At 41.5% G+C, this 22,556-nt stretch overlaps 3 protein-coding genes across 3 annotated transcripts; all 3 read right to left on the bottom strand.

Annotated features, from left to right (window-relative positions):
• Positions 1-219: 219 nt before the first annotated feature.
• rnf19a (ring finger protein 19A, RBR E3 ubiquitin protein ligase) lies at positions 220-9,148 on the bottom strand. The gene is made up of 10 exons (XM_049729855.2): positions 8,925-9,148; positions 5,292-6,290; positions 4,686-4,894; positions 4,347-4,491; positions 3,795-3,957; positions 3,153-3,267; positions 2,906-3,067; positions 2,441-2,654; positions 2,220-2,363; positions 220-2,135 (listed from the first exon to the last, which is right to left on the bottom strand). The coding sequence occupies exons 2-10, from the start codon at positions 6,005-6,007 to the stop codon at positions 1,397-1,399; spliced, it is 2,607 nt and encodes an 868-aa protein (XP_049585812.1). The 5' UTR covers positions 6,008-6,290; positions 8,925-9,148; the 3' UTR covers positions 220-1,396.
• An 883-nt stretch (positions 9,149-10,031) lies between these two features.
• Positions 10,032-15,982, bottom strand: LOC125974919 (polyadenylate-binding protein 1A). The gene is made up of 15 exons (XM_049729861.2): positions 15,181-15,982; positions 14,816-15,009; positions 14,530-14,645; positions 13,322-13,461; positions 13,122-13,216; positions 12,881-13,018; positions 12,630-12,725; positions 12,283-12,555; positions 12,063-12,153; positions 11,861-11,983; positions 11,615-11,757; positions 10,908-10,992; positions 10,688-10,818; positions 10,463-10,553; positions 10,032-10,382 (listed from the first exon to the last, which is right to left on the bottom strand). Exons 1-14 carry the CDS (start codon positions 15,371-15,373, stop codon positions 10,464-10,466), a joined length of 1,908 nt encoding a protein of 635 aa, XP_049585818.1. The 5' UTR covers positions 15,374-15,982; the 3' UTR covers positions 10,032-10,382; position 10,463.
• A 523-nt stretch (positions 15,983-16,505) lies between these two features.
• On the bottom strand, positions 16,506-22,293 carry LOC125974928 (14-3-3 protein beta/alpha). The gene is made up of 6 exons (XM_049729881.1): positions 22,139-22,293; positions 19,395-19,706; positions 18,640-18,763; positions 18,294-18,457; positions 18,125-18,220; positions 16,506-17,733 (listed from the first exon to the last, which is right to left on the bottom strand). The coding sequence occupies exons 2-6, from the start codon at positions 19,695-19,697 to the stop codon at positions 17,698-17,700; spliced, it is 723 nt and encodes a 240-aa protein (XP_049585838.1). The 5' UTR covers positions 19,698-19,706; positions 22,139-22,293; the 3' UTR covers positions 16,506-17,697.
• Positions 22,294-22,556: the final 263 nt, after the last annotated feature.

The following is a 22,556-nucleotide window of genomic DNA, read 5'->3' as shown; positions in this document are numbered from 1 at the left end:
CAACGAAAATAAGTCTCGAATCATTCCGAAATTCAAATATTTCCGGGCATTTCAAATTAAACTTATGGAAAATGTAGAAATACTGTATTAAAAACAAAGATATTTTGAAAGTAAAATTGACATTGTCATGTGTTTTGAATGAGTGGAACATTTTGATGTTTGAAGGCTTTGAATCCGTTGACTTTTAAGTGTTAAATGTGGAATAATAAAGCTGAAAAATTTTGGAAGAACCAATTTACTCTGAAAACATCAGACCCAAACATTCTCCACCTTGGATTTTGATATACATTTACATGTACGTAATAAAGCAAATGAAAAACCACTCTCCACAATTCTATCTGGCACTAGTGGTGTGTCTAAGTCAGAACTAATCTTGGGGATAAAGTGAGAAAAATGTTGAGAGTTGCGACATGCAGCTTTATTCAACTGAAAGAAAAAAAAAAAGAATTCGGTAACATTTCCGGGTCAAAATCCAATTCAAACCGCCTGTAGCCACCTAAATGATACCAGCCACTGATCAGAAGCTCAACTGAAACAGCTGTGTACAAAAAAAGAAAAAAAAAGAACATTTAATGTGTAGCAGCACCAATATGCAACACAACAGCGAGCGAAGATGAACCCTTTACAGTATGCAGTATGTCATGGAACGTCGCAGATCAACAATATTACAGAAGAAAAGATAACAGTGCAGGTGCCTTTGGCAGCTCTGTGTCGTCCGCTATTAGTAAAGTGTGTATGAAATCTGGATAGTTGATTGCTGTATAAAGAAAAGTGCACCAGGGTGTCGTCTACTGGCCACAAGTCAACGATTAACAAGAGCCTGAGTGTTATCTTTGGTAGGTGATTGCAAATTATTCTTCATTTAGCATATTTAGTGTGCCTCAGAATCTGTTATTCGAGTAATGCTCCCCCTACATTCTGCAGTATACAACGCGTCATTGTCTGGGGGTTCTTAAGACACAGTGGGGAGAAAGTGAGAGAGAACACAAACTGCTTTTAAAGGCACCATGAGTGAACAAACCAAAGGTATCAAAACACACTCTCATCTTATGTCATGAGGCATGATGAAACGTTCCAAAACAAATTTTAGCAATCAAAGTTAAAGTAACTTTGTTGTCAAACAAGGCCTCGAGAGAAGCGCCCAAAGCTGAATGGAGAACAGTCTCCTCACAGGAACAACAAGGAAAACGAATCCAAACTGGCACAATGGTTTTCATCTCAAACCTCCACAGACTCAAAGAAATGGTCTAGCTCCTCCCACCACCGATGACAAAGCAATTTACGGCCAGTTGACACGCAAGGCTCCATCCATGTCGTCGAAGGTGGCTGTTTTCTGTTGGTAACGTGACTGACTGAAAAGAGGGCCAATCTATGCAGCACTTGTGGTATTGATGTTTTATATGTCCGTCTGCTTACATGGATTCTTGTGCTGGGTTTGATTGGTATGTTGGAGTGGGAGCTGATTGTTGTTGCTTTCTTTTGTTACCTGTGCAGTGTTTCTTTGAGAGTCCCACTCGCTGGGGCACACCATGACGTTGTCCTCTGCGATGAAGCGGAGGGAGCAGAGCTCTGCAGCACGAGCCGGCGAGGAGGTAGGCGAGCGGGGAACCAGGGGCGGAGTCCGTGAAGCAGGGCAAGTCTCCAGCCTGTCATTCTCCACCTCGGGCAAAGGGCTGATGGCGGCGAAACGCGCGTGGTAGTCGCCTCCGCCAGAGCCGCGGCTACACGACGTTTTCATGCTCTCCCGATCACAACAGCTCAACTCGGAGAAGTGGCTGGAGTGGGAGTCCGAAACGGAGGCTAGACTGCCGCTCAGAGAAGGAGAGTCGCACTCTAAAGAGTTAGGGCTACGCTGCCCCAAAACCTGAGCATCCAAGTCCTCCTTTGGCTCGTTCATCTTTGTGCCTCTGTTCCCCTTCTTGTGCAGTTTGCTCTTTTTGACTCCTGGGTTGGTAGAGGAAAGGCATTTGGCAGCTGCTCCTTGGCCCTCCGGGGTCAAGCAGTCGTTAGATGGGCAGTTCGAGCAACAGTGGCCAATGTGGTTGCTGTCATCCACACTGCTGCTGCCGCTGTGGTTGCGCAGCTTGGGAGGTTTGGATTCAATGTCCACTTGGACTTCCATACTGTTCCCATCCCTAGGAGCAAGGACGGTTGGGGGGCAATGAGACAAAGAGAGGTAATACATTAAGAAAAACATATAACACATTTAGTCTTCTTACCTTTCAAGTGGAATGTGAGCATTGAGAATAGATCCTGCCATCGCTTTAGTGCTTGCATTGTCGCTGACTGCACTGAGGCTGACAGTGCCAGATTCACCACTGAGACTGCAATGGTCCTTTTGCACATCAGCTTGCACTTCCAACCTGTAAGAGAGAATTGTTTTGACAAGGCACTAACATCGACATGGAAAGCTCACAGTAGGGGGTCACTGTCTGTGTACCTGCTTAAGTAGTGGACCATGGCGCTGCCCGAGAGGCTGCCAGTGATGCTGGCTCCGGCGAGGGCTGTGGTGGATGCCGTTTCACTCAGGTTGTCCCTCATGGCCCCAAGTCGGTCCATTTGGCTGCCACTGGCACTTAAACTGCCTGTCAGACCTCCAACACTGCCTTCGCTGATGCTGGGATTGTTTCTAGTGTCTGCCACAGATGTGGAATCTACAAATGATAAAATCATAAAATGCAAAGTGTGTTGAAAGCAAAACTCCACTGTGTGTGTGTGTGGGAATTAAGAATCAAGATCTGAACAAATATTCATGACAATGCCCTTGGATCATGATAAGGAAACAAGTACAATCAAAATGGAAATGAAAGTTCTGAGTTTTGGGAATTTGACCTCATTTCCTTTCCCATACTCCAGGGTATGCAAGGCACACTTTTGGTTTGCACGCGAGTTGAGGTTAGCTTACCAGTTGCTGCTGTCCCGGTGGCGACATTCATGTCATTCTCATCATCAAATTCTATCCGAACACCTTTTCCATTGCCTGTGGAGACGCCACAGCCCCCGCTCCGGCACAAAGAGATGGGCACCACACCGTAAACATAAGCAAGCATAATGGGAACTCCAATGCCTGGAAAACAAGTGACAAACATAAGTCAAAAAGAAGAGCTACTAATCAATGGAATAAGATGTAAGAAACGTAAGCGTAAACTGACCAACAGTGACTGCTGCAACCACTGGAGACACAATGACAGAAAGTGTCACGCCTCCTGCAATCACGAGATTCCTTTTGTGTTTGGTGATATCTTTACCTTCATAGCGATTATGAATCTGGGGAGTTAAAAATATCATCAATTTCTCACAAAGAATCTAAAGGGACAATGCTGTGTGCGTAAATAGATGTTTGTGTTGCGATTTACAAAACAAGGACCAAATATTGAGAGTAGAGGGCATTTATGTAGAAGACACAGTGTGGTGTGTTTGCAAGTTCCTGACGTGAAAGTGCCATGAATGCACCATGTTGCTTGTGCTGCATGAGTGTGACGTCTATGTGATAGGGCTAGGAGCCTGCTTAAGCTCTTTAATGACACCTCACTAAACCTCTGGTAAGGTAAGCCAAGTTGGCGAGAAGGTAAGACAAGCTAGCTGTCACGCCACCATGTGGGCCTATTTCAGAATAAAAGCATCTAATGGTATTGCACTGGCTTCAATGTATTGGTTGATAAGCTTCTACGCATTTGGAAGCGACCCACTACCATGACTGTAACTGGCGATATCGTGATGCTGTACAGTGTCGACCAAAATAACGGGGGAGCTTCATCATCATATTCCAAATGAGTGAATGTTTGCAATCTCACCTTTCTTCCCACATAAACAGGGATGCCAATAACCATAGCAGGGATCGCTATACCAGCGATCAGTGCAATACCAACAGGGGCACCAACCAGTGTTCCCAACTGCCAAAGAATCTTCTTCTTTCTACTCCATGGTTTCTTCCCCCAAAAAGTACAACCTGACGGACTGGGAAAATGGTAAAAAAAAATGCATTCATAAAATTGTGGGTGTTTGTTGACCATAAATGACATTTCTTCCTTTAATTTTGATGAAATCATGACTTTTTTTTGCTTCCATTCTGAGTCAACTCACACACAATCCATGTCACATAACTGCGCAACATTGCAATTGAGTGTAAATTGATCAGTCATGCATGCTGAAATAGAAACGTGACATAGTTGTATTAGTTTCTCAGACACCATTAGTAGTGTAAGGCTAACAAAGTGAAAAAATGAAAACAATGATATAAACTATAGAGGGTTTCAGTATATTAGATGGCAGACATTTTTATCTCCAATATAATATCGCACAGCTCTACCCCGTTCATTGATAGTCCTGAGCAGGCAGTTACTCACCTCAAGTAATGTAGGTCTGAGATCTCTTTCATGCAAAGCCAGCAGAACTCACAGCCACAGACAGCACAGGTCATGTGGTTACAGCTGCCATCATTCATTTTGATAATATAAGCAGCGCAGCGTGGGCATGGCTTGATGTCATCGGCTGTGGGCAAGATGGAACAAAAGAGAAATCAAAACAATTATGTCAGTTTAGAAGACATACGGCGGAACATCAACAGTTCAACGTTCTCAATTATATACTTTCGAAACAGCCCGACCATTTCTAGGAAAATATGTCTTCAAAGTTCAAACGTGTCATGACGCCATTAAAGTTTTGCTTGTGTTGAGTCAATCAACCTGTGGCCGCGCTCTCTTGGCTGGAGCTGAGGGATGACGAACGAACCGTCCGGAGGCGAAGACTTTGGGCTCTCTGCTGTCGTGCTGCGTCACAGGTTTGGTTGGGGTGCCACAACTGCTTACAGAGATAACAGAACTCTGTACCACAACTCTCCCTCCCGCAGGTGATTTTGGGGCAGCTGGCACAACCAAAGGCAATAACCGCATACCTAGCAGAAAAGAACAGGGTGGTCATGACACGAACATGCTCCTGCATATGATGTCATATTTGATGATAGTTGCTAATATGCTTGATGCAACCCTGCTGCCAAAGAACCTCAAGCTAGTTGCACTTAGATTTTGATCTTCATTGTGGTTTGCAAGCAATGATGATTTTAGTCATCTTGAGATTTACCTATCGTTTCACATTGCGACTGGAAATAAAAAAAAAAAAGATCTTTAAAACATCTGTCTGATAATGCTGATCTTGTTTAAATCGATTAATCCTTACCTAGCTGAGGAATTCTTTTAAGGTGTTTGATCATTTCTTTTCAGTTTTCAGCCTTGGTTTCCTCATTTCAGTGAATCTCTTATTTTTTATTCGATTTATTAATTCAAAATGCTTACCCACAATCAGGCGCCGGACACCAACGGCAGTCAGGGTCAGCCACCAACCACCTTCTGAGCATGAACTCTTCATATTTCTCCATCAGACTCCGGTCGCCGAGAATCATGCAGATATCATGTGGATTGAAACGCTCCGAGCACTCGGGGCAACTAATGTTGACACGCGACTCTGAGATTTCAATGCGCAGGTACTGCCGAAGGCAGTCAACGCAAGAGCGGTGGTGACAAGTCATGATGTCAGGGAAATTCTCCCTCGAGCGTTGCAGAAGGCAGAGGGGGCACTCCAAAAGCTCCGTCTCCATTCCACTCCCCGTCTTGGGAGAAGACGGGGTGGAAGCAGTGACACAAGGTCCCGAGGCAGATGAGGTGGAGGCAGCAACATAAGCGGCGGAGGGCGCTTCGGTCCCAGCCACAGTGAAGAAGGCAGAGGTCTTTTCGCAACACATCTCAGAGTGGATGTTTTCAATGCTAGCGATGCCATCTACACCGGTAAGCCCACCCGGCCCGGGGTTTTGCAGCTCACGAGATTTTCGCCGTACTGATTTGGCCTCCCGCCCTCGCCATCTAAACAGAGAAGCCAGGGATAGGCGTCTTTTCTTGGGAGCTTTCTTCACAGAGGAAATGGAAATGGAGGAGGCGGTGGATTGCAGATCCCTGTCAGAGCCCATGACCCCGCCACTACCACTGCCAAACTGATGGTGCTTAGCTAAGCTCATTTCACCAGGATGACCAGAGGGGTGGGCCAGCGAGGATCCAGGGCAGGCAAGCCTGTTCCTCACATGTGCCGGGGGATCAGGGAGGAGAGCGGGGCTGGATGAAGGGCTATGGTGATGATGGATGCGGGTGGGGGGATGTGGTTCAGGGTGGGGGGAGCGGACTCCGAAGGGCCTTTCTGTGCTCAAGGCATGGTGGCTTCTCCTGATCAACCTCGAAGTCACATCTAATAGTTGGATGGTTGCGGAAAAGTAGTCACTTGGTCAGAAACCGATGCAACACAACCTAGGAAGAGAAAGGAATAGTAGGAGGGGAGTTAGAGATGAACCCATACTAATACAATAATTATTTTCAGGTTTTTAGAACTTAGTCTTAACATCAAAACCTGGCATTTGAACAGAACTGTATGGACTTCATCTAGGCCGCTATACTGTAGCAAGGAGATTAGACAGGCGGCAATGCGCTACACAGTGATGGCAGCTTTGACGACAAACAAATGTGAACGCTGGTGAAATACACAGCAGCTGAGCCGGCCTAGTAGCTAGCCAGACGACATGACTGTGCCTGCATTCCTGGCCTGCCTGTCCTCTGTGTAATGTTGCCTTCATGCACATTCTGTGGCTTCTTTGGGAGTTTCTAAAAAACGTGTTCAACAATCAACTAAATTTATGTGAACATCGTTACTAATGCTCACATAAACGTCTGAGAACAATCATAAGAGTTAGGCTCTCTATGGCGGACTTGCATACAGTTTTTCTCATGCCAGATTTATGTTCTTTGCTAAATCCCAAAGATATGAACACAATGTGTTCCGAGAGGATTTCCATAAGCTGAATTGTTCATAGGTCATTCTATATTAAATTTGAATCTCTAGCAGTGGTTCTCAATCTTCTTTCAGTAATGTACCCCATGAGATTTTTTTCCCCGCAGCCAAACAGCACAATGCATTTTTTGGGGGGGATTGAAAACAGAAAATAAAAGACGACAGACATTTGCCTGTGCTTTTCTTGTCACAAGAGAATTTCCTTGCAACACAATAAAACACTTCAACTGTTGCCAAATGTCTGGCGACCATTTGTTGAGTATTGCTGACCTTGAACGAACCCTGATTTGAGTGCACGTTTTGCTGTCTTTGCCAACAGTCAAAAAAAAAAAAAAAAACATTTGGACCCTCAGTTCAAGATTTTGAAAACTGAGCAACAAGCACAACTATTCTAGTCTGGTGTATTTCTTCCCTCAATCACTACTAGAAATCTAAACGTTTAACTGCTTGACATGCCTAGCAACCAAGTAAATTCTGTACAGGATATTCTTGTTCTCTACCTCTATTGTCACCTTGCTTGTCTTGTTCTAATCAAATTTTAAATTTGCAAAGATTACGCCTTACGTCATCCGTTAAAACAGAGACAATTTGTCACATGTAATCTCACTACGACTCATCTGTCTGCTCAAAATTGTGCCCATTTTTTTGAATGGTGACAACAGCGGCAAAAGTGTGGTCACAAAACTGCTTTTTTTTTTTATGACAGTAATTTATAGTGTATCTTGGCAAGACACACAAAAAGGTAATGCCATTCAAATCCCTTATCACCTATTGTGTTGACATCTATCATTTGTATCACAACAGCTCCCTGTTGTGTTGACCTGGCCAACACACCCTAACCTTGCAGCTGTGTTTACAGTAGGCCAAAAGATGGGAAAGCATTGACAGCTCCTGATTAACACACACACAAACACACACGCACACATACACCGCTGGACAGCTCACATGCACAAACACACCATTGGAAAGATCATCATGCTAGGCCGATGACCTTTCTTTGGAAGAACACACACTGGACTGGCCTGTGTAACATGATGCAACATTTAACATTCATTCCTCAGAATAGACAGTGAATCTGAAGTTTTCATTTTTCAGCAATCTACACTACTTCATTTTGAGAACGAGAGCGAAAACAAGAACTGATCACAAAAGAAACATGTTGCACAAGCATGATGATGTTCTATATTTCGTTTTCCCTTCAAAGTTTGAAGAACAAAATCAAGTATGACGCTTGTGGTTTACTTAAGAGCGTAAAGTCCAGCCCAATGTTGTACTTGTTTCCACTTTAGGTAAGGACAATAACAGGGTGTGCTGTGCAAGAGAAAAAAATAAAGATTTTGCTTACTTTGGCAGATTAAGCCAAGCATCGCAGAAAACGAAAGGGCAGCTGGAAAAGTGGCATTCACAACAATAGCCTACACTTTTTATTTTACGTGTAAAAGTAAATGGTGGTAGAGATTTGGGGCTCATTCTACTATTGTTGTTGCTTTCAGTTTCCTTTAATCGTAATGTGTATTATTTGAACGTGTCTAGTTTGTGAGGGGGCAGCCATCCTTATGGTTATAAAGGGTCACAAAAGGCCATGTTACACCGAGAAGAACAAATACCAAATGTCATTTAGCTAGTACGAGCGTATCTCTAAAGTCTCTTCGATTTCAGTACTTGTCACTCTACCATCTGGCACTAGTTATGATGGGCGTAGTTGAAGCAAAACGCATTGCTGCTAGCAGATTTACCACATTGTTCGAATTTTACCAAGGTTAAATTATACTGGTTAATACAGTAAACCACACAAAAATCACAATTAATAGTAGGTAGCTGGCGCAATTTATAACCTAAAGTAAGCAAACTGTGATGGTGCGGAACTGTTCACGGGTTTTGGGTTCTTCCTAACTAGCTGCACAATTGAGAGTTCGTGTCCATTTATATTAGTTTTTTATTTTTATTCAAATTTAGGAGCAAGACTGTGGCTGCTGTGTTCAATTGTACTTAGTACGCCCGTGCTGCCCGACGTAAACCCGAGTTTGAGGCAGCCAAGGTTGCCAACCACTAGCGTGCATCAAGCTAGCAAGGTTAGCTTGGAAAAGAGAACATACCCACTGGTGCCATTCGCTTTTCCCCCCGAGCAGTGACGATGAATGAAGGCAAGGCTTTTCGTAAAAAAATAAAAATACAATTGTCGTAATCCTGCTGCAGTACCGCAAAGTACTTCCCACTGGCGATTACACTTGCACAGGATTTCCAGTCTTCCAGTCCGGGCTCGCATCACTGGTAGTGAGACCAGCAGCGAACCAAAGCAGAGGCTCAAGCTGTAGCCCCAACTCGCAAATTCAAATTTCATCGCGAGAGTTTGGGAGTTAGTGCGGCGTGGTCCTAACAGGTCCACTAAGCAAACAATACATAGAGAACCTAATGAGAGCAAAATAGTGATCTAAAATACACCAGAAAAAAAAATTCTGCAAACGGAGGGATTAATTTGAGACCTGTATTGCCCCATTTATGCATTTTACCCCAAAACAGAATGATGCAAAGTATAAAAAAATATAGCGATATTTTTTTTCTTCTGCTACTTGCAGATTCACTAATTCGTGAATTTTCCTGTATGATTTCAAAACCCTTAGTTAAGGTTTATATTTTACATCTGCAGCAAATAGAAAGTTTCAATATATGCAGATTGTTTTTTTATCTATACTTAAAACCTGGTTAGGGCGTTTGTCAGTTCTATGGTATCAATGTCCAAGTCATTGGTCCATATTACAGTTGGCACGTGATCCATGGTCAGTGGCTTCTCAAATACAGGTAGCAATCAGGACTTGGTCAAGGCTGCCCCACAGTACAGAGGAAAGTTGATTATGCAATTTTGTTACAAAACATTTTACTCATCAAAATTACACTAAGTATTTGACACTGTCAGATAGATTTCTTATGTATGATTCAGTTCTATACCATTGCAAAACATTACAGAAAAAAAAGAAAAGTTTTTATCTACATTGTGTTCCATAACGCTTGCTTGTCTTGGCTGCTGCATAGAGTGGTCATGTTGCGATTGTCAGAGTTCCTAACAGTATTTTTTGTTTAAAGAATCGTTTAGTGCGGTGCAATGGTACATTCCAGTACCGGACATCCTACAGTGATGTTCAATAGATGTGTAAATTTTGATTCAACCAAAAGTTTAAATTTGGACAACAATAATTCACACACAATTTGAATGAGAATTTATTAGCCAGTAGTTAACTATAAACTTTCAAAAATGCTCTGGTACCTCCATCCAATACCATGGCTGATATTTTGAGCATTGACACAGTAAAATGACATAAAACAGAAGAACGCATTCAAATTTAATTCAATTTTAGCTATTTTGCTTTTTTTTAAAGAATTTTTTTTGTATATGATCAAGGTCTAGTCAAACCTTACCTAGACCTGGCAGAGTAAATGGTTTTCTTTTTTTTAAGAAAAAAATTTATCATTTTGCAATGTTTTCAGTGTTTTAGGTTTTTCAATGTTTACTTTTTTTTCTCTTTTTCCATCGGTGAAGCAGGTTTCAAAAGCTCAATCTGTAGAGAAGAACAATAAATATTTATTTTAATAAGACGCTAATCTTGGGCGTTGTGGTCGAACCAGACTCCTGACAAACCTTAGACACTGGGAACACCAGCAGGAGTGGTGGACTTCTGAGCAGCCTCTTTGGCTTGGTGAGCCTGGAGCACAGCAACTGCCTCATCCACCTAAATCGAAACAATATCTGATGAACCACTGCACACGAGTTGGTGATGAATCATAGCAGAGCTGGGTATGCTGGACGGAACACAACTGCAAAATGTTTGCACCCAGTATTGGGTAGGTTAAGACATTCATTGACCTTTGAGCGCAAGGATTCGGGCGATTCAAGCATGTGAAGAAGCTCAGAGTTGTCGATCTCCAGCAGCATGCCAGTGATCTTGCCCGCCAGACTGGGGTGCATGTTCTGAATCAGGGGGAACAGTCGCTCACCTGAAAGAACAAGTGTGCTCTTTAGTAAGACGTATAATGGGTCCAGTGAAACATTAATTTGTCCCAAAACAAGCAACTAAAATACTGACCCAGCATCTGCTTCTGTTCCTGAGGAGGGGCAGCCGCTAGCATGGAGGCAGTCAGTGGCTCCTGTCCTTGGACGTGGACAGCAGGCTAAAAAACAAAAATACATCCCATCATCTCAACATCACCCTTATCAACATGTCAGGGTAAATGCGCAGAGAGGAAAACAGATTACAGTGGTATCTCTGGACTTACGAACTTTTGGAGATACGAACCGGAGCCTAGCGATATTTTTGCATCTACTTCAAACAGATACCCCAGTCACCCCCCCGTGGATCTGCCACTCTATTCGTCTTATTACAAAAAAAAAAAGTAGGGCAAATTTAGTGTCTCCCAAACCTACCAATATGAAACTCGAAATCATAAAGAATGCATATGTATTGTCGAGCTCACAACGGAATATGGCTGGTATTGTGCCAAAGTAGGTTTATAAAAAAAATGAAAAATAAAAAACTAAATAAATAAATAAAGGGGGGGGGGGGGTGAATTGGTATCTCCTGCTGCAGGAGCGTGCACGCATGCAGACAAAGGCAGACAGTACCAGTTTGTTTTCAATAAAAACATGAAGAAAACACTTCTATTTCCAAAAGTTTCTACTCACAACAGTGATGGCAGAACCAATTAAGTTTGTAAGGAGAGGTACCACTGTATATGGTTTTAGAAAGTCTTGAGGTGCATTTAAGCAAAACTGAAAGCAAATTTAACTATGAACCTGCTGCATGGTGACTTGAGGCTGGGAGGCCATGTGCTGCTGAGGATTGCGGACACCGGTGGCATATTTGAACTGTGCCATTGCACGCACTGGGGCGGCAGTGGCCGAAGCACTGGCAGGGCGCTGGCTGAGGGCCTGGGTGGCTGCAGTGCAGATAACAAATTGGAAGGGGTTGGGGGGAATACAACCTCTTAATGTTACTTTGATCAAATCCAAGGCTAAAGTAAAGACGTTAGTTATACTCACGCATGCGTTGAGAGGCCATCATGCGTGGGACCTGGGTGTTGGTGGCGGCAGTGGGACGGATGGTGCTGAAAGTCTGGGGCCTGGGCGCTGAAGGCCGCATGGCATTGGGCATGCTCTGGAAGTCTGGAGATAGAAAATTGTGTTTTAGATCTCAACATCAACAAAACTAAATATATCATCAACAATGCAAATGATTACTTACGCTGTGGGCGCACAGCCTGAGTGGCCCATCGAGGGCTGGGACGCAGTTGGGCCAACTGGTTGGCAGAGTAATATGCAGCACGGTTTTGGGCCTAAAGACAAATGCCAATATATGATCATCTCTTTGAAAACAGTGAATTCCTAATTATTAAGAGATAACCGGCCACAGAACCAAGATAAAAAAACAAAATATCCAAAATGCTTGACGTTGCAGGACTCACCGGAGGAATAGTTGTCATAAAGTAGCCAGAAGGAGGAGCCGTTTGGTAAGGGTTGAGAACAGGGTTGGGCACAGCCCGGACGGTAGCCATCCTCTGCATGTACTGATTAGTTAGATGGGCCTGACGCTCTTCTTTGCGTTGAGCCAGAGCCACATACAATGGTTTAGTGGCAACTATACGCCCATTCATCTCAGTCACTGCTTTGGTGGCCTCTTCAGGAGAAGAAAAGCACACAAACCCAAAGCCTTTGCTGCGACCTCCCTCCATCATAACCTGAGGAGAAGAAACTCAGATTAAGTGCTGGTGAACTTTACATACAACATTAACGGTTCCATTCAAGACCACACCTTAGCACTTGTTATTGTTCCAAATGGGGAGAATTCCTTGCGTAGCCGCTCATCATCAAGGCCGTCATCCAAGTTTTTCACATACAGGTTGACACCCTGGCGAACAAGATCACAAGTTGCTTTCGAGTCGGAATTTAAAATTGCTGCACGAGGTTAAAAAAAAAAAAAAAAAGTCTTTCAATACAATTCCAAAATGAATATCATTAAGTTTCGAGGACACAAAAACATTCCAAGTGTACTTCGAAACAAACCTGGTATCTGGTCATGCGATCCTGTTTCATCTGCTCAAATTTGCGCTTGAGCTCATTCTGGCGCTCCCCCTTTTTCTGGGCACGCCCAACATAAACTTGTCTGCCATTCAGGTCTTTACCATTCATATCATCCACAGCCTACAAATAGATATATAATTAAAAGATATACCTAATATCCACCATGAGATGAAACATTGGCAAGTTTCTACCCCACGGTCCAAAGGACTTTATCCCTCCCTACCTTTTGTGCATCTTCATGTCTTTCAAAGCTGACAAAGCCAAATCCTTTGGATTTGCCACTTTCATCTGTCATAACGCGGATACTGAGTGCTGGGCCTAAAGAAAGGAAAATTGGCAAAAAATGAATACCACTGACCAAGCAAGGCAGAAGACATTTTTGTTGATTTAGCCTGTGAAAAATTGATTTCATCCAATACTTACCATATTTTCCAAACAGCTCCTTGAGCTTTTCATCATCCATATCCTCCCCAAAATTTTTGATATACACATTGGTGAATTCTCTTGCACGGGCTCCAAGTTCTGCTTCCCTCTCTTTACGTGACTTGAATCGCCCAACAAATCTATTGACCGAAGAAGGGAAAAAAAAAACATTAGCCAATATGTCTTGATTACAATTTGACTTAAGTCTATAGCTATTATTTACATCATACTAGTTATTGCTCAGTACATCAGGGGTATTCTAATTTGTATGACAAAGAGTTGTCATACAACATGGCAATGAGGTATGGGCCATTGATATTTTCTTCATCAAATATGTCAAAACGAATCCAATGTAGTCAACATAAGTTCTGCAATTTGATTTAGTTGAAACAGCCCAGACCACAGTCTTGTAGAAGCCTTTTTCACATTACATTTGACAGAGCGCAGTACGCTCTCAGACTCGCTCATTGTGTGTGATGAAGGGCTGGGACCACAAAACGGAGCGCTGCGGCACAACCAGGACTTCTGCCTACGCCCTGAATTGGGAATTTTATTGTTCGAGAATGGTGGCGTAACATCTTATAGTCATCTCCAAACGGAGAATAGCCGACAGTGTGAATAAGCGCAGTTTTAGCTTATTTAAAGGTAACGACGTCCTTAAAATATCCAAGTTCTGTAGAGTAATTAGTGTCTCCTTTGCTGCTTGTCTCCTTATAACAAGCGAGGCCGGGACTTTATTATTACGACAAATCTTGTCAAGGTGTGGTCTAACCAGCAAAAAAATAGATACATTTTACTCCAACAAACTGCGACGTTAGCACTTCTAAATATGCACATATTGGCAACTCTTTCACACTAAGTGTAGTGTGAAAAGGGCTTCATGGGTGACAATTAAATAGGAAATTGTTTTTGTATGTCGTTATTTTATTATATAGACAAATGCCTATGGATACACATGTTAATGTGTGACTAAATTACCTGGTAGTAAACTGTACCTTAGTTACGCAGATCAAGAAATGAATTAATTTGATCTCAATATTTAAGTTTCTATACTGCATATTTTGCTTTACAGCAAAGAATTTTAAGCCTTGATACATTCAAACAAGATACTGTTCATTAGATTGTTAATCATTAAACACACAGTCATTTTATTTGATTAATATTAGTAAAACACGTCACTCAATAATGTCAATCATAATCCCACTTACACTTTTCTGTCATTGAGCAACATGCCATTCATTTTCTCAATGGCCCGCTCAGCAGCCTCGTGGGTCTCAAAGTGCACAAAGCCGTAACCCTTTGACCCATTTTCATCACAAACCACCTTGGAGAGGGAACATTGAGCACTTCAGTAACAATGTCCACCACCATGCATTGCAGTAAATACATTTGACCAACAATGGGATTCTATGCCATGCAAAGTAGTCGTGAGTATGCAAATCTTTCAAGCCACAGACTAACATGTGCACAAGACATGCTGACAGTTCCACCTACCTTACAGGATAAGATATTTCCGAATGCTGAAAACGTATCATAGAGGGCCTTGTTATCTATGGACTTGTCCAGGTTCTTGATGAAGATGTTGCCCACTCCACTCTTCCTCAAAGAGGGGTCTCGTTGAGACCACATTATGCGAAGTGGCCTGCCTTTGATCACGTCAAAATTCATGGTGTCCAGGGCTCTCTCGGCTGAAAAGATCGGTATAATCAGTAAGCGATAAACAATAAAGTGCTCACATATTCGCTGACGAATGCATTCCTTTACTACAGTGGTGAACATGACTCGAACGCGACACTGATATTGAGCTAGCTTGCAGTTTAATCATTACAACTAGTTTACGACAATCGTTGAAGACTCACCGTCAGCTGGCTGCTGGAAGTTCACATATGCGTAACCAAGGGACCGACGGGTGATCATGTCCCTGCATACTCTAATAGATAAGATGGGCCCAGCCGGGCTGAATTTCTCGTAGAGCATGGCCTCGGTTACGTCTGGATGCAGGTCCCCCACATAGAGGGAGGCCATGGGATAGCTGGGAGCGCTAGGGTTCATGACGACGACGCGTGTTCAGACACGACACGTAATGACAATCGACGCTCTATTAAAGGTCTCAAAACGCCCGTCTTCAATGTGAAGCGGCTATTTTCTTTATCCCGTAGCAAACGACTGGGCGCCCAGACGAGTTTTTCTGTACGTTACCTCCCAGAGGTGGCAACGTGGGCTAGCTGGCCTGATTAGCAAAGCTATCGAAGCGTGGCCTAAGCGATGCGGCTCGTGGGACTTATTTAGTTGCGTATCGTTCACGAGCAAAACGAGATGGTGCGTAAACTCGCCAAGCTATCGAGACAATCAACAATAATGACTAACACTGCTTCTATAAACGTGGTAAACAGCGATAGAATTACCACCCACGCTTTCAATAATGGCGGTTATCTTCACGTTAGCGTGCTAAGGTCCGTCTAAGGTTCTTCTTTTACGCGTTGCTTGAGTTGGCAAATGAAATCCTGCTTCACCGATTTTTTTTTTCTTATAAAAATATGTCTGCGTGTGCGCTCTAGCTTTTGGTTTGTTTCATAATAATAAAATGTGTGCCGTGGCTAGCTACGGAGCACACCCAGCGCAGACGGATTACGGGAATGAAAGGAAGGTCGGTAGAGGTTGTTTCCCGATATCAGTCCAAACGTCGGGGCGGTCGACACTAAGTATGACGTCACAAGTCTCGCGATATCTTATGTTGCCTTCGTGACGCCTTTTATCATCCTCAGCTGCCCTCACAACGTCCACTTCTAACTCAGCCGCACCCATTTACTTTTTTTTTTTTTTAAGAGATAACGCATTCGTTGAGCATTGTTGGAACAATTTCTTAATTTTCATTTTATTCTCTTCTGTTAATGTGTTTTTCAAGTCAGAATGTGGACCTCTAGAAAAATAGTCAAAATTCACAAGACTACCATTATTAATGCAAAACCTCTCACAGCTCTTTCATAATCCTTGGCAAAGGTGGTAAAAGAAGTAACATTTGATATTTCTGTGTACTACGGCTTCCTTCCACATTTCCAAACATCATTCCCAGGTCGATAGTGGAGAGGATTTTTTAAAAAGCGTCATTATGTACTGTATGCATAGCAATTTAAAAATACCATTCAAACTTGGCAGGGTTGACACTCTAACTCTAGGCTGTGCATCAAATTTTATTTGTATTTTATTTGATACTTTTTTCACTTTTCAGGGACTTGAAGAGAAATTATATAAACAAGAAAGCTACAATGTTCCACAAACAAAAATACAGAATGTAACTTTCCATTTGAAAAGTAAACTCTTCTGTGTGACCTTGGCTCATGGTATGATGAGACGTGGCTGCTTTGAACTTCCGCTGTAGATTTTGTTCAGGCTGCATTTTGGGTAACCACACGCTTGTTGATCAGAGTCAGTGGTCAACATTTTGCATGAAAATGCTGATGTTAGTGGTATAACCAAGTCTACAAATACCAATGACTCACACAATAAAAACTACCATTGAAATTTCTATTTTGAGTTCTATACAATTAATCATTCCTGTGGACAGAAGAATATTGCGCAATAAAAACACAGCTCCAGTCAACTTCTTAGCCTGACAAATTTAAATTATCTTTATTCTTTATTTTATTACATATCTATCACCCCTCCAAATAAAGTGGGGATTGCTTTGAGTGATTCCAAATCAAGTTAACAAAGCCAGCTAACCTGACAAATATCTCCACCAATTGTCTTACCAATAGATGCACTTTAGATTGACAAAAGGTAGAGTAGTAAAACAAAAAGTCCAAAAAAGTAACAAGCATTATTTTCTGTGACAAAAAGAAACCCATTAAAGACATGTGGAGTCCAAACTTTGTAACTTCTACATTGTGAACAGGCATATCATCTCCTCCCCTCCCAAAGAAAACCTCAAATTCCAACATTTGACAGTGATGGAATGTAACCTTTCATTTGTTTTAGATTCAACAATTCCTATGAGGAGATAATGGTGATATTCACCTTTACCACAAAACCATACAAAGAAATAAGATAAACAGTAGAACTGCTTTCTTACTTTTAGGGGTTGAAAACGTGCTATCCGACCCACAACTACAATAGTATAAAAGCTACACCCCCCCAGCCAAAAAGTAGTCAGATTAGCAGCAAATAACAAAAGCACCCTTTAATTTTCAACTGTACCCCATTATCTCATCCTCATTTCTACAAAAGAAAACAACATGTAACATGCTGAATTTAAAAAAAAAGGACAACAATAATGTTATGGTGGTCTCAGTGGTTATGGTCCTGATGAAGGAAGAGTCAGGATGACGGCAGGTAGACAGAAAGGACAAACGGGGTTTTGCTTGATGTGTTGGTTTCTATACATCCTCGCCCTGGTTGTCAGCATTCCACAACTGAAAGGAGGTACGGAAAATGGGTGAGAGGGGGAAAAAAAATAAAGCAACATAAAGCATTTCTATTTATTTTAAAGCCCCCCCTTTCTATGGGCTCACCACCTATGGGATGGGTCAACCCATTAGAGCCTTTCTTGTTATGTTGGAAGCCTTTAATGCTCAGGTTGACTGTGACTGGAAAGAACGGTTGCTCCCAATCTGAACGCGAGTGATGTTTAGTTATTGGATGTCTATGCTTAATGCGGGTTGTCGTAAATGTTCTGCTTGAACCCCTAAAAGTTGGAGTTGGGGCAACTGTTGTCCTTGTCAAAAAAAAGTCTGGAGCCCTGCCTTGGATATCATAGGTATAAAAATCCAAAGTAGACTGAGCATTGTAAACTGAGAAACTTACTGTCAAGTTGTCTCTTAGTAGCTGCATGATAAGTGTGCTGTCTTTGTATGAATCATCTGTCACCGTTTCCAGCTCTGCAATGGCATCATCAAAAGCCTGCAAGATAAAAGAACAGTTTGAAGGGTTTGGAATTTATCCTCTTTTACCAAGCATTCGTAGAAGTTCTTACTGTTTTAGCCAATTGGCAGGCCTTTTCAGGTGAGTTGATGATCTCGTAGTAAAACACAGAGAAATTGAGCGCGAGACCAAGTCGGATTGGGTGTGTGGGCTGCATCTCTTCTGTGCTGGTTTTAAGAGCCTCCTGGTAGGCTTGTTCAGAGTTTGCGATGATTTCTGAAGATTAAAGACAATTAAAAACCCATTAAAGAACCAAAATACATACAGAATAAATGCCAAACACAATTATTCTATGCATCATTCAACACATCCTAACTTTCACCACATGAATGACACAAAAAAAATGAACATTCAAACACAACCACACCAACAGACGCCTTAGATAAAATCTCACATACTCTGCTTGTCATCCCCTGTTGCCACTTCGGCTTGGTAGCGATGATAGTCGCCTTTCATTTTCAAATAGAAGACTTTGCTCTCCGGCAAAGTGGCTTTTGGAATGAGATGAACATTCAAGAGATCCTGAGCAGAAAAAGATCATTACAATTTTGAAATAAATTATTAAGCGTCCAGAGCCTTTAGAAATGAATAAATTCAATATTGGTTTGTGTGTTGATTTATCCAGCTCAAGTACAAGGGGTGTGAATGCACTTTGCCCACACGCACGGTCAGACTTTTATTAAGAGTAAGATGACCATGGTTATGGCATGAGGAAACCGATATTGTATGCAACGCTAACGCTGCAAGTGCGTCTATTTTCAAATGATCACTTCTACAATGTTCCTATTTACCACAAATTCAAATGTAATTGATTTATTCTGAAAAGCGGCACATCCCACAAGAGACTGTCAACATGTTTTTTTCTTATTGTTGCATTTTTATGTTCTTCAAATAATTATTATAATCTTTGTGGTTTGTGTGTTGGTGGGAAGTAGGAACCGGTTCCATTTTCAAATCACCCAGAAGGAAATTTGGAAGTCACAGTCAAAAACTTGAACATTCTTTAAAAATGTAAACACCACTCTTCCGAATGGATTTTGACAATTGATAATCAGATTTTTTTTTTCTGGTTTAAAAAGGACAGAGTTAAGCACAAGTAATTAAGTGAAGCGCAAATAAATATAATGTACATCATTTACAAAAGAAAGCTCACCAGAACATCTTGACAGATTTTATTGAGCTCTGTCTCAATTTTCTCCTGGTACTCTTTGGACAATTCCTTTTTTCTGTCGTCTTCGACCTTCGACGCAATGTTGCTCAAAACCCGCCAAGAAGAACGACGGGCCCCAACTACATTTTTGTAGGCAACAGAAAGCAGATTGCGCTCCTCATTGGTCAGTTCGGTGTCATTATTCTCTGTGGCAGACTTCATCGCTGCAGCCATGTCGTCATAGCGCTCCGCTTGCTCGGCCAGTTTAGCCATTCTGATCAAGTTCTCCTTGGATTCCCCACTCATGATGGCTTACTGGAAAAACAAATGCAAAAGGAAAGATGGGTTCAAAAATAAAAAAAGAACTAGCCAGGCATTTCCCATTCACATACAAAAGCAGTTTAAACTTCTTAGAGGCCACCGTGCTTTTAAACATGTTGCAGCTTGCATGTTTATTGCGTCACTTGTAATTATGTCAATAGTAAAACCATTTTTTTTCTTTACTATGCAAACGTGGGCAAAGTGCAGCCCACAAGTGCTCTCCCACTGTCCCTCTTTATAAATTAGGGGTGTAACGGTGAGGTTTTCTTTTCCCTTTTTTTTTTTTTAACCAATGAGATATATATCGATACATGGCCTAATGTTTCAACAGATTTTTAAAAATTTTTTTTGAGAAACAATAAAAGCAATTTTGATACAATACCAAAGACTTTTGCAAATAAACCTATACTAATTAAAGGGTGAATGGAACTGGTAATTAAGACAAGGATTCACTGAATAAAGTTTCATACTAAAAAAAATAAATTAAAACATTGCTGATATCATATCAGACTATATCGGCATCGGACGGTATTCTAGGACACAATATCGGTGTCATACTTGAAGTGATAATGTTTTAGAAGGACACACCTAAATTTGATACGTACAGTATCTCAATAGATGGGGTACAACAATTTTCAAGCAGAGTGCATTTTCAAGTGGACCGATTCCATTCAGTTTGATTCTATCTGGTATCTTACGGCTGGAGCTCGGACTCACTGTAAGAAGCCATCCTACGACCACTCCTCCTCAGTTATAACCTTGTCAATATTTTGAAGCAGATGAAACAACTCCTTTAGTACTTTTTTTTTTTTTAATAGACCTGCAGATTTTCTCAGAATCTATGCTGCTTCTGCAGAGCTCCATAAAGAAAAAAAGAGCTTAAGTCTGGCACAACGGATGCGTTTATTTAATAAATATTGTTTATATATTGCAAAGACAATTATAGTATTCATCTTATTTGGTCCTGATATTAATTTGCACTTAGTTTCAGTGATATGATGATACAAATTTGCAAACACAGTTAAACGGTCAATGTATGGAATTTAGTGCAGTCTAATGGTGAACCAATAAAATACTGTACGATGAAGTTTAAGGCATGTGCATTTTGAAGTACACACACTAAGGTGCCACAGAAAGACCACTCTTTGAAAGCCTATTACCAATTTCTTCAGAAATCTTTTGGTATAGATAGACCTATCAGATGATCCAGTATTCCCTCAAAGTTACTAAGTAAGAGCATTGCATTTGTGACAGATGCTGTAATTACAAGCTTGTGATCGAAAGTTGCCTGCAAAACATGTCAGTGTACAATCCCGTGAGGCGCGACCATATATTTAAAATGTAAAACGTTTTTATTATTGAAATTCATTTTTTTTTTTTTAAATGAATGAACACTGAAAAATCAAAACATTCAACACACACTGTCTCTTTAAGAAACATCTCAACTGCGGGACAGCGACAAATAAAGACTGTGCAAATCAAGTATTGTGTGACTAATAATATGGCAGTTTTTATAAATAACGTACCGGGAATGCCATATAGTCATAGTTATTCTAATTTCTCACAAACCTACAGGGCAAACACAACCTTCCCCCCACTCTTTTCCTGCATACATAAACCACACCCATGCCCATACCTGCGTCTCGCCCAACAAACTTTTAGGATCAGGCTTTACCTGCTCGTAGCCGATTAACAACTACACTAAACGTCCCCAAACTACATCACTTTGAAAGGCAAATTATGAAGGAAAATATCAACCGCGTAAAATATGCGACATTATTTGCCCTCGTGACATATTTCCTGTAACATCCGCCCCTGACAACGTTTGACATTGCAATGAGGTTCCACACATAGCTTTTATCCAATGCAATTCCCGCTAAAACAATGTGTTTGTCAAAATGTAACAAAGGTTGTTCGAATTTTTAACAATCTCTCAGATGCTTACAAAATAATTGTTAAAATCCTGCGTTAAGATCCTCACAAATAATCAATGCTCAGGATCTCAATTAAACTTAACAACGAAAGCAAACAGGAATTCTATTAGCTACACGATACCAGCAGCGATCGCGTCAATACACAAGCACCACGACCAACGTGGGTTTCCATCACAGTTAACTACTGTTGGACAGTGAGCAAACCCAACCCAACAGGTTAAAGTTAGTTGGTAGAGACAGCTTAGTCTTGACGTGATACGCCTTCCTCGCGTCCCATTTTCGAGTTGAAAGCAGCTACGAGACACGTTTCATTGTAATGGAGCGAGCCATTGTTCCTTGTCAGTGATGAATTGTCGGCATTTTCCCGCAAACCCAAGGTCAATTACAAAAACCTAGCTCATTTTTCGCTGTATTTGTTACGCAACAAAAGTCGAGCAAATACCTATGCCAACGCGACACAGTAGTTACAATACGTTTGTGTTCATTTCCTACCCGTGTAATGGTCGATCGCAGTAGCTTGGGCTTTCAACTTCCAGCTGATTCTCTCAGCGTTGTCAGCGTGAAGAGTCGACGGGGTTTCCTTGCAATTCTAATGGTTAAAGGCGCTGCCCGTGCAAGGGTGGATGACGTCAGCATCACCATGGTAACCATGCAGGAGACATCAAGGGAGTTGTAGTTTCACAAGGCCAAGAGAGAATTCACCACCTTTATGAAACATGCTTAAAAAAGAAAAAATGTTTCGTATATTTACATTATTTTATATATAATATAAAATATTTTGTAGTTGTACACATATTAAATATATTTAATTTAAAAAAAGCATCTCAGCTTGTCATCGATGTGGAAAAAATATGTATTCTAAAGGATAAAAAAATGTGACTAAATAAATTATTATACCTTTTAACGTTAA

Source organism: Syngnathus scovelli, chromosome 9 (assembly GCF_024217435.2).
Source record: "Syngnathus scovelli strain Florida chromosome 9, RoL_Ssco_1.2, whole genome shotgun sequence".
NCBI lineage: Eukaryota > Metazoa > Chordata > Actinopteri > Syngnathiformes > Syngnathidae > Syngnathus > Syngnathus scovelli.
Note: the sequence above shows the minus strand (reverse complement) of the source record. Positions and strands in the feature narration are given on the sequence as shown.

What these genes read in the sequence shown, in the direction of transcription:
- rnf19a (XM_049729855.2), bottom strand. Translation starts at nt 6,007, where the DNA reads ATGAGCTTAGCTAAGCACCATCAGTTTGGCAGTGGTAGTGGCGGGGTC. An exon ending in GGTTGCAGCAGTCACTGTTG is followed by an intron (nt 3,068 to 3,152) that starts GTCAGTTTACGC and finishes CTTGTTTTCCAG; the next exon opens with GCATTGGAGTTCCCATTATG. An exon ending in CACCGGGACAGCAGCAACTG is followed by an intron (nt 2,655 to 2,905) that starts GTAAGCTAACCT and finishes TATCATTTGTAG; the next exon opens with ATTCCACATCTGTGGCAGAC.
- LOC125974919 (XM_049729861.2), bottom strand. Translation starts at nt 15,373, where the DNA reads ATGAACCCTAGCGCTCCCAGCTATCCCATGGCCTCCCTCTATGTGGGG. An exon ending in GAACAATAACAAGTGCTAAG is followed by an intron (nt 12,556 to 12,629) that starts GTGTGGTCTTGA and finishes TCTTCTCCTCAG; the next exon opens with GTTATGATGGAGGGAGGTCG. An exon ending in CCGAATCCTTGCGCTCAAAG is followed by an intron (nt 10,554 to 10,687) that starts GTCAATGAATGT and finishes GTTTCGATTTAG; the next exon opens with GTGGATGAGGCAGTTGCTGT.
- LOC125974928 (XM_049729881.1), bottom strand. Translation starts at nt 19,697, where the DNA reads ATGAGTGGGGAATCCAAGGAGAACTTGATCAGAATGGCTAAACTGGCC. An exon ending in AAATCTGTCAAGATGTTCTG is followed by an intron (nt 18,764 to 19,394) that starts GTGAGCTTTCTT and finishes TTTTCTGCTCAG; the next exon opens with GATCTCTTGAATGTTCATCT. An exon ending in CCTGCCAATTGGCTAAAACA is followed by an intron (nt 18,221 to 18,293) that starts GTAAGAACTTCT and finishes TTTATCTTGCAG; the next exon opens with GCTTTTGATGATGCCATTGC.